Source organism: Toxotes jaculatrix, chromosome 23 (assembly GCF_017976425.1).
Source record: "Toxotes jaculatrix isolate fToxJac2 chromosome 23, fToxJac2.pri, whole genome shotgun sequence".
Lineage (NCBI taxonomy): Eukaryota > Metazoa > Chordata > Actinopteri > Toxotidae > Toxotes > Toxotes jaculatrix.
In genome coordinates, this window is record NC_054416.1 from 11,418,779 (window position 1) to 11,433,175 (window position 14,397).

The window sequence follows — 14,397 nt, forward strand, 5'->3', positions numbered from 1 at the left end:
TGGCTAAATTAACATGACCTAATTTGCAGACATGCATATGTGAGAGATGTGAAACTGACTTAGACCATGAACTGCAATGGACAGTCTTTCACCGTGTGTGTGTGTTTGGGGCTCATGACTCTATGGCTTGGCCTCTGTGTAGAGGAAACAGGTGGAGAAGAAAGGGAATTCAGAGGTGGGGGTGGGGGGCACGGCTCGGAGACTGGCCAGGCCGAGAGGTGGTCTGGCTGGTGAAGGGGTGAGACAGGAACTGTGGCTGCTTCTGGGTGTGGATGTGAGGCTGTGGCCCAGAGAGAGGGTGGAGCAGCAGAGAAGAGCAGGTGTAGCCTGGCTCTCACACTGCTCACATCATCTGTTACTGGGCCCGGTGAGTTATTACAGCCAGCCTGTGTTTGGCATGTGTGTTTCTGTGCATGTGTGTGTCTGTGTGTGTGTGGAGAAGGGAAGGACTGCACGGATGAGTGAACTCTATTTCTCTGACTACTCTCCCTGCGCTCCCCTCAGTTTTCCTTTGTCCAACTCCCTGTCTCTCGGTCCTCTGCTGTCTCATTTTATTATGTGTGTGTACATGCAACTGTGTGTGCGTGCTCATGTCAGGTGTCCTATCTCCTCTGCCATTATCATGCTTTTCCTGCTGCCAATCACAGCTGCCCTGGCCAACCATGTGGTTGACACCAAGCAGTCATGTCCTTGACCTCACTCTCTCTATATGGTAAATTTGTATTCCCATTCATAGTGCCTGTGTGTGTGTGTGCTTAAGACAGGACGTGAACATCTAACATGAGTAATGAAGTGTGCGCACACACTTTCCTGGCCCCAGGTGCTGTGTTAGCCACGCTTAATGGGTTAATGCAGTGGTGGTGGCAGGGTGGAGATATGGAAAAGTGAGGCTTAGTGGAGGTTCAGGAGAGAAGAGGGAAAAGGGGTGATGGTGCCCAGCTGTGCCTCAGCCCAAAGCCTCCTCCAAGGGAGAAGAACCAAGGGCTCAGCAGCTGGAGCTGCAGGATGATCCAGTGTTTCTGGAACCATGAAGGATGTGGCAACGGAGCAGGCTGGCACAGAGAGGCACAGGCTGGAGTAATGGACTGAGGAAGTAGCAGGCGGTGAGTGGAGAAAAAGAGAGGAAATGATGCAAAGAAAAGAAGGGACATTTTGTTCACAACGTACAAAATGCTCATTGAGGAAACTTCCAGCCACTGTGTGAAAAATACTGTCATAACTGCTGTCCAGGGGGCAGAATCAAGGGCTGCCCTGGGCATTCCCTGATATTCATGCCAGTGGGAAGGAATCCCACTGAAGACCAGCAGTTTAGACTGTTCAGCATAAATATGTGCCCTCATCTGCCAAGCTCACTCTCTCTAACTCTCTCTCTCTCTACATATATATATATATCTCCCCCAGATCCTGGTTGCTGAGTCATGCAGATGCCAAGCTCCCGCTGCTCCAGCTCAGCTACTTGTTAGTATGTGAAGTTATTTCTCTTCGGCCATCTCTTCTAACCCTCTCATCTGCTTTAGCAACCCCTTAAAACTTTTATATTACCCTCTGCAGAGGCGTATGATTCACACAAACTGGTAAGCAACTGACATACTTTGAGGCATCAGTGGAAAAATAGCAAAACCACCAGTGACATATGCACAGAAATAAAACAGATGAAAATAAATATCCATCGCACATGAAACAATTGTAAACATTGCAGATTTAAAAACAGACTTCATGCTGGACATGATTTTTTTTAAAATCTAGTTTTACCACTAATACAAGCTTTGGATGGGTTTTGTGAAAGATGGTCTTTCTATACTTATTAGATGGAAGTAATATTTAACAGCAACACAGGCACACATCCATCGCAGCAGAGGCAAAGAGACTGACGGCAGCCTCAGGAGACGTAGAATGTAATGAAGCCACACAAGGTGGTAATTTCTGAGGGAGAGCTATGAAAAACCACTCAATTTACCAAACTGACAAACCCCTTTGCCTGTCGCAAGGGGTTTTCTCTTTCTCCGCAACACATACGTAAAAAGGTGACAGCATCAGCTTCACGCTCGTTCTCTCAGGATTATTGAGAATTGTTTGGGAAAACGAAGGAAATCACTCAGGAAAAGCTGAAGTAGGAGAAACAGGAAGGTCGAGGCAAAGCACACAAAGGAAAAAAAAAAAAAAACTACAAAACTTCCATGTAAAATATTCCTCATTTCCTAACAGCTATGAATTGATTCCATCAAACAGTGTAAAAGCATCCATTTTTCATATTTTACTGTACTGCCTCGAAGGATCCTCATTCATCATATTCGTGGATTCTTAGCTTTTAAATATGCATGCACACTTCCGTACCTGTGAACATTAAAAGAGAAACAAGTACACACAGAGTGAGTCCACAGACTCACAAGGCTGTTTTATTCTGATGCCGTGTATTGTTTACTACGCATGTGCGTTGGCTGCATGCAAAGAGAGCTTAGAGTCTGTGTTAGTTTTAGTCCTGAGATACAAACATCATGTTGTGTCGCTGCAGATTCCAGCACAAATACTGACAGCTTTTCTTTGCTGCACATGTATTTACATCGCTAACAGCCTGTCTCTATGAGCATCTGTCTGAATGTAAAGATGCATGGGATGCTATTTTGGCTCCCCCAAAACCACTCCGCCATCCCCGTGGGAGAACGACAGTCTCCCCAGTTAGCCCCATAGCACCGCACGATGATTCAAACGGCTGTCATCCCTCCGTAATGATGATCCATCCCTGGCTATTACCGGCCCATGGTTCCTCACTTACAAAGCTGATTGTTTGACATGTGAAACATACATCAGCATAATCTGCCCCATAACTCAGCCTTTTAAAGGAACGCCCACAGCAAACGAGGTGAAGGGGGTGGGGGGGTTAAATGAAAGACAAGACGAGCAGGGGACAAGCACGGGAGGGAGAGGAGAACAGATGAAGGGACAAAGAGAGAGAAGGAGAACAACAGGTAAATGTAAAAGAAGGAGAAAAACATATCTATAAACTTATATACACAGACGGAGAGGCAGAGTTAACTGTGAAAGAAACACACCAGTGGAAGCTTCTATTTGACTCATGTCTTTTTCTATCCTCAGTGAATCAAACGAGAACCTCTGCTTTGTCTTTCATTTACCTGTCACCGTGTCAGCTTTAATACACAGAGACATAAACACGGGACGGAGAGACGCTGGTTATTGGCTGTTTATTCCAAATACCACAAAAATATGCATTTCACTGTCTCAGCAGGACGTGCCGCTGTTTATAATGCCTCAGGACATACAGTATAAAGAGAACTGAACAGAGTGTCTCTCATAACTGTTACATTGCTCAAGAGCCAAGAAAAGCAGGAAAACACAAATATAAAATTTGGAATGATCTGTCCCACCAGAGTCTGTTGTCTTTCTATGATTTTCATCACGTAATCATCTTATTTTTTTCCTCATTTGTTTAAGTAAAATCTTCTGGATGGACCCTGAACATTACGTTTTCAAGGATTTATTATATTTTTTAAAGTTTATTATGCCAGACTGCTCTGTTGTTTGGTTTTATTAGCATACGTGCATTACATCTGGGTTGTGATCATGTTAACCAAAATAACAAGAGTCTGATCTATCAATCCATTTATTTACATGTCTGTGTTCACTGAGACAGACAGCACTGTTGCAGGACAGTATAACTGTGTTCCACAAGATGCTAAAAGAGAGCAGAGGGGAGGGTGGGAAAAGAGAGGGAGGTGAGGGAAAGCAGAGGAGGAGGTAATAAAGGAAGGCAGGAAAGTGGGAGGCATGTCAGGTGAGAGAGTATCGAGGCTGCGGACAAACAGAGGAGAAACAACGTCTGGGGAGCGATTTAAGAGAAGCTGTGAGAGCTGTCTGAATACATGTCTGCGAGTGTGTGTCTGTATGCATCCCACCTGCCCATGAGACTGTGTGTCAGTCCGTGTGTGTGTGTGTGTGTGTGTGTGTGTGTGTGTGTGATGAAGGCCAGCTGAGGTGTTAATCCCCTCTCAGAAAATAGTGGACAAGCCTGTCCTCTGTCTCAAAGTCACAGTCTATACCAGCCAACACACACTCAACACAACAGTGTATGTGTGAGTGAGGCAGAGCCATTTTCAGGAGAATTCATCCTGAGCACAAAACATTCCAGCCTGCGTGTGTGTGTGCGTGTGTGTGTGTGTGTGTATTCAGCCATCGAACTGAAGAGATGGCTCGACATAATGCATGCGTCCATGTGCGCAGACATACAGAGAACAGAGCACATTTAATTGTGCTCTAGATGAATGTCTGCTCTGGTGCACACTCAAAAAGCAGCTCTGCAGGTTTTATTTTTAGCATCACAGGCAAATGCAGCCCCTCTCCCCTTCTCTTTCCTAACCCACCCCCTAGCTCCCTCCCTGCCCTCTCTCTCATCTCTCTCCCACTGTCACTTCTCTCATCTCTCAAAACCTCTCACCCTATTTTGTGTGTGTGTATCTTGGCCGCAGCATGCGCATGCACGCCCACACACACACACGCAGAGCCCATGCTGAGTACAGTATGTCGACATAAGAGTTGCAGCATCAAAAAATGCTCTAAGCTTTGTACCGCGCTGTTCCACCTCTCTGCCCTCATCATCATTGTTAATGTCTGAATGAATGCATAGTCCCACTTTCATCTCTCTCTCCTGCTCTTGTTCTCTCGTTCCCGTCTCTCGCATTGGCGGCAGAGGGATATGAAAAGCTCATTGGGGTGGAGGTGACGTATGTACTGTAAGCATGTCTGTCGCTGAGGCAGCCAAGACAAGGTCAAGTGCTCTGTGGCCTGGCGAAGCTTTTCATTACATATTTAACTCCACAGAATCCCCTGCAGAGACCTTGCTGGAGACTGCCTGCTGATTCCTCCTTCCCTCCACCGCCACCTCAGCCACAGCCTGCTTGCTGGAGAAATTCGCCTGTCTGGGTGCAGACAGGTAAATTTCCATATTAGCATACGGATAGAGTCAGGCGTGCCCTGCTATGTGAATGATTCCACGGTGGTTAGCATTTGTGTAGAGCTGGCAGGGCTAGAGAGGCGGCAGTTAAATAAGCGTGTCAGTGGAAATGGAGAGAGAAAACATCACATCTCTCTATCAGCCAGATGGAAAAACAAAAGGATTGAGAGTGTTGATTTCTTTACGCTTGACCACTATCACTGCTATTCCTGTCTTTCTGTGCTTGATTCCTTCTTGTTTTTTTTACTAAATGCTCACACATAAGGTCTGTGAATGACAGGTTTATGAAGCCTCGAGGAGAGAGAGATTAGCAGTGAGTTAAAGAGAAATTGATGTTTATAAAGGAAAAAAAAAAATAAGCCAACTTCCCTCAAGATTCTTGATTCTTGGAGTTATTCATACCACAGGATACAAAGTGACTCCTCTGTCCTGGCTCGGATTGTAACTCACCAAATGAGATGCTGTGAAGGGTTTAGAACGGATGGATTGATGGCCAAGTTGCCACAGGGGGAAAGGAGAGCTAAACAGGCAGCAGAAGCACTGAGCAGGAAAAGGAGAGTAGAGCGGGAAGTCTGGGGTGAAGGAGTAGCAGGGCAGCTGACTTAGCTGTCTTGTATGCCAACAACAGGGGGAGTGGGAGGTGGAGAGTCAGGCCAGTTAGTGTGTTTGCCTCAGTTCTAATCACATATGATAAAAGGATAAAGGTAGGAACATGCTAATGTGTGGCATTCTTCTGTGGGTGTGCATAGGATCAATACGCTCTGCTGAATGCACTTGCTTTGCAGGGCTCTATATTCTGTCTGAAGGTCATATCAGATTGAGAATGTATTCATTTAAATTTGGGGTCCTTTCATTCTCATCAACTAAAATACAGTTCATCTGTTACAGATTTCAGGCTGTATCAAGGATATTTATTCATCCAACACAGATGTTTTTCCTTACATTGCTCCACAGTGAGGACAGAAGCCAGGGTCAGTTACGGAACAACTATGTTCTGTGTCGTGCTCAAGAGCTCAACAACCCTTTAAAAAAAAAAAAAAAAAAAAAAATAAGAGCAGTCAACGAGGCAGAGGCTTACACCAAGCTCCTCCAGGTAGCCTCGTTGACATTTGAAGGATACACATGGAAATATTCTACTTTTTTTTTCTCCCCACTTTCATGCAAATCTTGCGAAAACACTAAACACAGCAATTAAGTGGTTCTGTTAGCAGCTGTTGTCTGTGCAGCCAAAGCCTCTTATCTTATTCCTCTGTGGGTGGATACAGCTTCGTTGTTTGTTCATCCAAAAAATATTAACTATTGAAAAATATATGAGACACGCTGTTGTGACAGGTGACATGTTCCGTCATTACAATGAACATGGACACTGTGGTTTATTTTGAGTCACTCTCGCACACACACACACACATACACACACTGTCCTAGTGCTGTGAATGCTGACTAGTCCACCGTTTCTGTATCAATCCACAGCCGAAGAGAGTCCTCAACAAAAGCACTGTTTACTATCACTGCAGCGCCCTGTTGTTTTAGGAGTTTACTACCCATGTCTTCAGAAGTGGAAGTCTGATGGGAGCACCACTCACCCAGTCCCCAGGGGGTGGGGTAACCCCCTACTCCATCAAGCTGCTGCTTTAGCCACCTGACAGATGAATTATGGGCATGGACGTGTTTTTGAAGAGCAACTTCAAGCCTTAATTAGAAGCAGTATATTCAAATGAACTCAGCTACAGCGGTAATTATTCATATGATCAGGGTTATTAAACACCCTGCTGAACTGAAAACATACGGCGGTGGCAAAGCCTTGCAACCCTATCAGGAATCTGTGGTCGATTTAGTAGGTCAGAACCTCAAATTTAATTCTTGCACTGCTGACCGTGGCTGCAAGAGACCATATCAGTCAAATTACAAATATAGCTATAACATCCAATATATGTGTGTGTATGTGTGCATGTGTGTGAGGGGGTGTCTGACACTTGAAGATAAGCCTCAAGATCTCATGCAAACGATAACCGTTTCCATCTGCACACAAACAGGCACAAAATATTAAGTTTACATTTCATGTGACCACATCCGGCTCCTGTATCAATAACTCCTGCATTGCTCCTCCAAACCAGCCCGTCAGGCCGCTGAGGCAGAAACACAAACACAGCAGGAACCTTCACAGTGTATCCACAGAGCAGACGCTGATATGCATGGATGCATGCAGCTACACGTGCTCCAATCAGACCACCTCTAAACAAACAAGTGCACATTTCTAACCCCCCATACTAACTACACTGTGTGCCCCCCACCCCCCTCTCTCAGTCAAAGGAAAATGCCATCCATCATATAGGATGCATGGGGCGAAAGATTACTCACATTTCTCCCAGTCATGGCCAAATTGCACTGGATGGCTCTCATATTTGGGAGATAGCTGGAGCTTTCTGTTTGCATACAAATGACAAAGGCTCTGTCTCAATTTGCTTTTCTCCTTGACTCAAAGAATATGATGAGAGTATCACAGATAGGGCGCCGAAAGAGGAAAATGCGAGAGATGCCAGCGGACGACAGGAAAGAGAGAGAGAGATGTAAAGATACTGGGGGAAAAAAAAAAGAAAAAAACAATTTCACAAGAGGAGATCAATAAGATGCAGTCCCGCCTAATGCATAACCAGTGAGAGGCTGCAATGACATCGTAATAATGGGAGAGAATTTAATACTTTACCATCATCTCGTCTTTGTTGAAAGCCATTCCATAAACAGTTTGCAGGAGTAGCTGCTGATTCTTTGACTCATTTCATTGTCTTTGAAAACTGAACTTCTTTAGTAATCCACTTACGTGGATTTGCTCTGAACAGGATTATTTTTATCCATCTGAAACTTTACATACAAGGCTCAAGCAGAGATAATACAGTACACAGTATAACTACCCACTGTTCTGGCAATTATCAAATGTCACAAATGGATTAAATTGTGAACAAATTAGAAAATTAACATGAACAAATTCATGTACATGATGTTGTCCTTCAAACCGCATTAAATGAGACTTTAGGTGCATTATTTTCACAGTTTTGACCATGATTTTTATCAGGTATGATAACATCGTACTCACAGTATAAAGTCATTCCCAGATTGGGAAACTATCACCGCAACACCATCACTTCAATGAAGTCAAGACAAGAAAACACAGGCAGTCCGACTGGTTGTAAACAACCCAACAGCTGAGCTTGACGACTGAAAGCATTTTTATGAACAGGAAGTATCACCACCTACAAAAATAAGACCCAAGTAGGAAAAAACAAAAAAAACAAAATGATCCTCGGCTCAGCACGAGCACTGAAATACAAAAGAAAAGAAACACACGCCTGTCACACACTGGTTTCCTGGCTCCGTCATAGATCTCTGGTAATAGTCACATTTCATTGCATTTCGTTATCCACTTGAAGCAAAAATGTTGATGAACTCAATAAAGACGCATTGAAAAGCAAACACTTTAGGTAATTATATGCAAATGAAAATCTGTCACCATTGTAAAGGCTGTGTAAGTGCTCCGAAAAACAACACAGTAACGTCCTTTAAAAAAGAAACAAAACAAATCAAAGTGAGGCACAGCCTGTTTTGAAACAGCTTCCAGCAGCCCACTCACTCTTCAGCTAATGAAATATCTAATGCACTTAGTTTCCTTTAGTTAGCACCTGCCTCCTTAGAGGCATGTTCCTCCTCTCCAAGCTAAATTACTTGGTCTCAATGGAGCGAGACAGAGCGCGGTGAGTAACAAAGAGGATAAGTCGAGTGTATTTTCCGGAAGAGGATGACGAGCTCATGCCGGTGAGCTGAGGTGACAGATGATACTCATCTTTTTTTTTCCCTCCCAAATCTGACTATGGCCGATGTCACGGCAACCTGAGCAGGCAGGTTACAGAGCAGTTCACTGTGCTGTGTCTGATAGTAACATCTCAAAAGTGCATCATAACCGAGCCTTCTCCAACCAAAACACTCCGTAAAGCCAATTTCCTTTTTTACTACCCTTGCTCTTTGTAAAATGAATTATACAGCTGCAAACTAGACATCCAGAGCTCGGAGGCGCCGGGCGAGGCCGTGCAGTTAAAGTGAAGAATGGTGAGGTGCATTTCTGTGTCAGTAAAAATGCCAGATCTGTATCTGATTTGCATGCTTGTTCCCCCGTTCACTCTCATAAAGAGCTTTCTAAGAGAGTTACTGGAAAAGTATGGGCAGCAGACAAATAAATAACAAAGTGGTGGTCACATGGCAAAAAGATGAAAAGGTGGTGCAAGGTCATAAATCTGTTCAAAGTATAAGGTCATGAACATCCACCTTCTGAACCGATAAGACTGCTAAAACAGATATAAAGAAACACAGATCATGCACAAGCCACTAATCTCTAAATAACTCACACTGTGTGTGATAAGTAGATGCCGGTGGCATTTTGCAACCTTCGTCTAATTAAATTTTAATGATCATGCAGTTAGTTGACAAGATGGGAAAGGACTCAAGACTCAAAAACATCCATACCGTAAACTTGTAAAAGCAATTATGAAAAATAACAGCAAATATTGAATTTCTGTCTTTTTGCTCATGAAAATGAAAACTTCTTTGATTTCTGCTGTTATTCATCTGTATTAATGCGCTATTGTTTTGTGCATGTGAAATGTGGGAGACACATAAACACGGTCGTCTAGGTTGTAGGAAACCTAGACGTTCAAAGGAAGCAAAACAATTACACAATCAGAGAGTTTAGACTGGAATTATCTGCAAAGGAAATCCATAAGAAAGTGAGCTCCCATGATCAGCGCATGCACTGGTTGTCATTAGATTGATGAATCCTATCGATGTCATCCATCACTCACTTAATCAATTCAGAAAATAGAAGAAGAGTCTGCAGAGAGAAATCGACTTGTATGAGTGCACAAATGACTGTTTTGTGTTTGGTGAGACGGCAGGGAGCGAACAAGATCTTTGTAGTGTCTCATTATTGTGTGATAAGGTGCGTCACTGCAATCTGTGAGTGTGTGAGTGTGTGTGTGTGTGTGTGTCTGAGCAGGTTTGTTAACATAAAGAAAGTATCCAGGCCACTTACCGAGTACACCGAGCCGGTAGTTCATGGTCACCACTATCACGTTACCGTAGGCAGCCAGGACGCTGGCGTCGAACATGTTTCCGGTGCCTTCCATGTAGGAGCCTCCATGAATAAACAGCATGACAGGCTTCTTCCTGCGGTCACGAATATCTACGCAAACACACACACACACATCAACACACAAAGATTAGAAAGCAGGGAACAGAGAGCAGAAATGAAAAAAAGAAAAAAGCCAGTAACTGTATTTATGCCTCTCATATTCTCTTTGATCACACATTGTGTTGTGCCCATAATACACTGAGCAAACAGCAAATTGCTCAGTACTGTATCAGAGCCTGAGAACAGCACTGTTCCTTGCAGCTGGATGTCAGCACTTAAAAATGAGCTTGAGGTTAATTTAGATTTCAGGCAGTGATTCCAGCAACAGGCAATAACAAGAGACACCCCCGCAAAGAATCTAATCAAACGCTTCCTGGTGATTAAAGCAATAACGCTTCATAGAAAATCACTGGGTAGAGTTGCGTGTTAGTGCTAACCTGTAAATCAGCGCCTCTGACGCTCTTTGTTTCACTCTGATGCTCGGACAGACCGACACCGATGCAACACCAAGCGCAACAAAGTGCATGTGCAATTGTTCCCACCTGAACAAGGTTATTTAGTAAATTAAAGCATGAAAAGCAGGGCAGACACAGGTAATCAGCTAAAACTGAGAATGTACAAATGTGAGGACCAAACAAAGCGCACAGTAGCTCTTTGAGACTATGAGAGCTTAAATTGTTGGTGTTAAAGTTCACCCCAATGAGAGCTCCGCTGCAAAGAAGTGGTGTTTTAACAGCATGTAAAAAAAAAAAAAAAAAAAAGAAAAATTACACTGGGACGAAGCAGCAAATACACTGAAAGCAAGTGGGCACCATAAGCACAATTTACAGGTTAAAGAAAAAAAAGCACCAGTATGACGTAAGGAGTACATATTAAAATCAAAGCTGTGGGAGTAACGCTGATGTCTGAAGAACATCCTGTGCACAGTCAACAGATAATGAAAGGCCACTGGCTCTTAATATATCATGTCTGAGATGAATTTCCATAATTTCCTTGTTTTATTTTTTCTCGCTTTGGAACTTGGAAACTCCCACGAATGCAAATTGCAACCTGCCCTGAGCTGCAGGGACAGCCACATCAACCCATTTCTAGGTCAATTCCCCCTGTGGGGAATCTCTCGAAAACACAGTTTCCTTGGATGCTATCATTTTATCTCAGGTACAAACTGTTAGCAGATCCTGCCTTGAGGTAACACAACACAAAGTTTACGTTTGGTTGTAAAACACTGACTGCCAATCTCTCTAACAAGCACTTTAACTCAAAAAGTAAGTCTTAGAGTGTTTGTATAATGGAGTGACTTCACTTAAACTGGACTTCAGAATCATCTGTTGTTAGCTGTGTTTTTTTTTTTTTTTTTGGATGGAGCTACTTTGCTTTTTAGATGCATTGTATTTATTCATTTTTGATGACATTAAAGAGAGTGTAACCGCTTTGGAATCATGTTTCCACTTCAAGAAATAAACCGAGCATCCCACAAAATACATTGTAAATACAGATATTTTTTGGGGGAGTCGGAAACGGGAAGCAAGGGGGAAACGTTCATTGAAACTATGAGGATGGCATCATTCCTTAAGAAGTGTACGCCGTCATTAACGTCAGTCATGAGAGTTTTCAACATACGGCTGCTCCTGCAGCGCTGCGTGTGTGTGCAGGATGGTCCCTGATGGGCCCTCGTTGGCCTCTGAACCGGTCTCCCAGCTGACGGAGAGCAACGATACTCCTGCCTGCCAGGAGCCCACGGTAGCATATGGCACACAAGACTTAGAACTGTGGCACAGTGACAGCCCCTGTTGGCTTCTGTGTGTGTCAGTGTGTGTGTGTGTGTGTGTACTCGTGTATGTGTGAGTGTATGCCTGGGGATAAGAGAGAGCAGTAGTGCAGAACAACCACATAAATAACCACTACAGGAAGAGGGAAGAAAGATGGAGGGTGTTTGGCTCCCTTTGAAACCTGCTCACATTTATGTGTACATACCACACACACACACACACACATATTTATATGGAACAATGAACATATACATATACCTGCTGTTTCACACAGAACACACTCCCTAACACGCAGTAATACATATACACAGCCATGACGCTAAAACCGACGCATCAGTCTGGCAGACGCACGCACTCACACTGGGGAGGGAGAAATTCACAGGCAGCTGCAATGGAGAGTCGCTATGGCAACTGCTTCACTTCAACTTGTTTCCACCTCTCCTCTCTCTCCTCTCTCTCTCTCTCACTCTCCCTACATGAGCCACTCTCACGTGGACAAAGTCTCATTGACTGTTGCTGTGGCAACATATTGCTCTCGTGCATCTCTAACCCCCGTGATGCCCTTCGCCACGTCTCTACCTGAATCTCATTTCATTAGCGGCGAAGGACCACGTGCACACTTTCCACAAACGCGTCTCTGTGTTCGGAAGACTGACAGCCACTGGCATTGTGGGAGACAGAATGCAGATGCACTGATGTACCCACGCACACTCGCATAAGACACAAACGCACACACCAAGCAGGCTGTCACAGTTGACCTGTAGACTCCATGTCCATGGATCAGTTGCAGGGCGAATCATTCAGGCACAGTGACAGACAGGACCGAGGCCCTCGGGGGCTACAAGCTCTCTCTCTCCTTCTCTCCTCCTGTCCTGTCTCAGGCTCTCGGTCTCTCTCTCTCTCTCTCTCTGCCTCTGGCTTTGTTGTGTTACTGTCACAACTAAACTTTAGCATGCAATGTCCACAGACGGGGCCAGTGTTTAGCCACACTTGATCCCCCATGTGGGATAAACTCCTTCCAAGGCTTGACAAAAAACAAACTAACAAAAAAAAAAAAAGAGCTAGCCCACCTATGGTTGCATCATTTAACTCTCAAAAACATGCAAATTTTATGCAGCACGGTGCTTCAAAAACTAATCAGATCATCAGCTCTGCTCGGAGAACCTGTGGTGTATGTATAATATTTGTATCATTTGTTTTTCGTGAGTTATTTTGCTCACGACGTGTCTACAAACAAACAGAACAGGTGTTGCATGGCTACATGATGTCCTGTGTACCATGTACTGTACCATGGAGGCACTTTGGGGAAACGGGACAGTGTCCAGAATATACATACAAAGCCTCAACAAATCCTAGACATCCTATGCTCGATTATCAGCAGATGGTAAACACAGACAAGAGCGGCTGCTGTGGAGAGGGGCTTACTGATAGAGACATGGCAGGACAGGTACTGATTTGTCTTGTCTATTACAATTTACGTGTCCAACTAAAGGACAGCAGAACCACAGCAACAGGTCAAAAAAATAAAGTTGGTGGTAAGTAACAACATTTATTCAAGTACTGTCCTTCAGTACCTTTTTTATATGCTGTACTTGATTTTTTTTTTTCCATTTAACTTCTACACCTCTATTTAAAAGGGAATAATATACTTTTTACTCCATTGTATTTATCCGGCAGCTACAGTTACAAGTTTGTACACTAAGGTCTTACACTCAAAACATTTAACCTTAACATTTCACTTAAGCTTTAAAACGTTTTAACACCCACGTCTGCCTACGCTTTGCCAAAGTTTCACAGACTGCTCGTACTACGAAAAGTTGCACAACTGTGAATACGTAATAAATGTATCAATCTGTCAGGCTCCACAACACAAAGCACTTAAGACAAAACAGAAATAAGGATTAACTTAAAAACAAAAACTGAAAAGGTGAGCAGAATCAAACACCTGAAGCGTGCCACTGAGAACAAAAAAAAAAAAAAAATTGGCTCTATTCAGCAAAACACAAACAGCAGCAACAAAGACAAAGCAAGATGGCAGAGAGCAGCCAAAGACCGGTACCCCGAGGAGCTTAGCATGGCTGCTGATCCTTTCAAGCAGAACGGAGACAATGAGATGATTAGGCCTAAACTTGTGTTGAGTGTTCCAGTTTAGCACGCCGCCCACCGCTGCCCTCAGAGACGCCACCCTCTGATCTCCTGATGAGACGTGGGGCTTCGCCTCCGCTGCATTATCAGCGGGCTGATTAGTCATGGGGATGGAGCGCGGTCTGTCGCGCTGCGTACGTCACTGTCAGGTGTTGATTTTATGGGAATTGATGTTTGCTGTCAGTAAACACTGACACATCACAGCGGAGAGGAGAGGAAAGATTGATATGTACTTAAGTGGTACGGCTGATCTTCAGGGTGAGACTGAAAGGATAACTGGAGATGAAATGACTCAGATTGTAAAGTCTACATTAATATTTTTGTTGTTTATGTATTAAATA

General features: G+C 43.9%; 1 protein-coding gene across 5 annotated transcripts in view; it reads right to left on the bottom strand.

The window, feature by feature from the left end:
- The window catches only part of nlgn2a (neuroligin 2a), an 88,783-nt gene that overhangs the window by 38,811 nt on the left and 35,575 nt on the right, over positions 1-14,397 (bottom strand). For 3 of the 5 annotated variants that reach the window (XM_041031093.1, XM_041031092.1, XM_041031094.1), the window contains one exon: positions 10,044-10,193. In XM_041031093.1, the coding sequence (XP_040887027.1) occupies positions 10,044-10,193 (150 nt within the window). Of the gene's footprint in view, positions 1-10,043; positions 10,194-12,437; positions 12,457-14,397 lie in introns of all 5 variants that reach the window. The other 2 variants (XM_041031096.1, XM_041031095.1) reach the window with 2 other exon arrangements.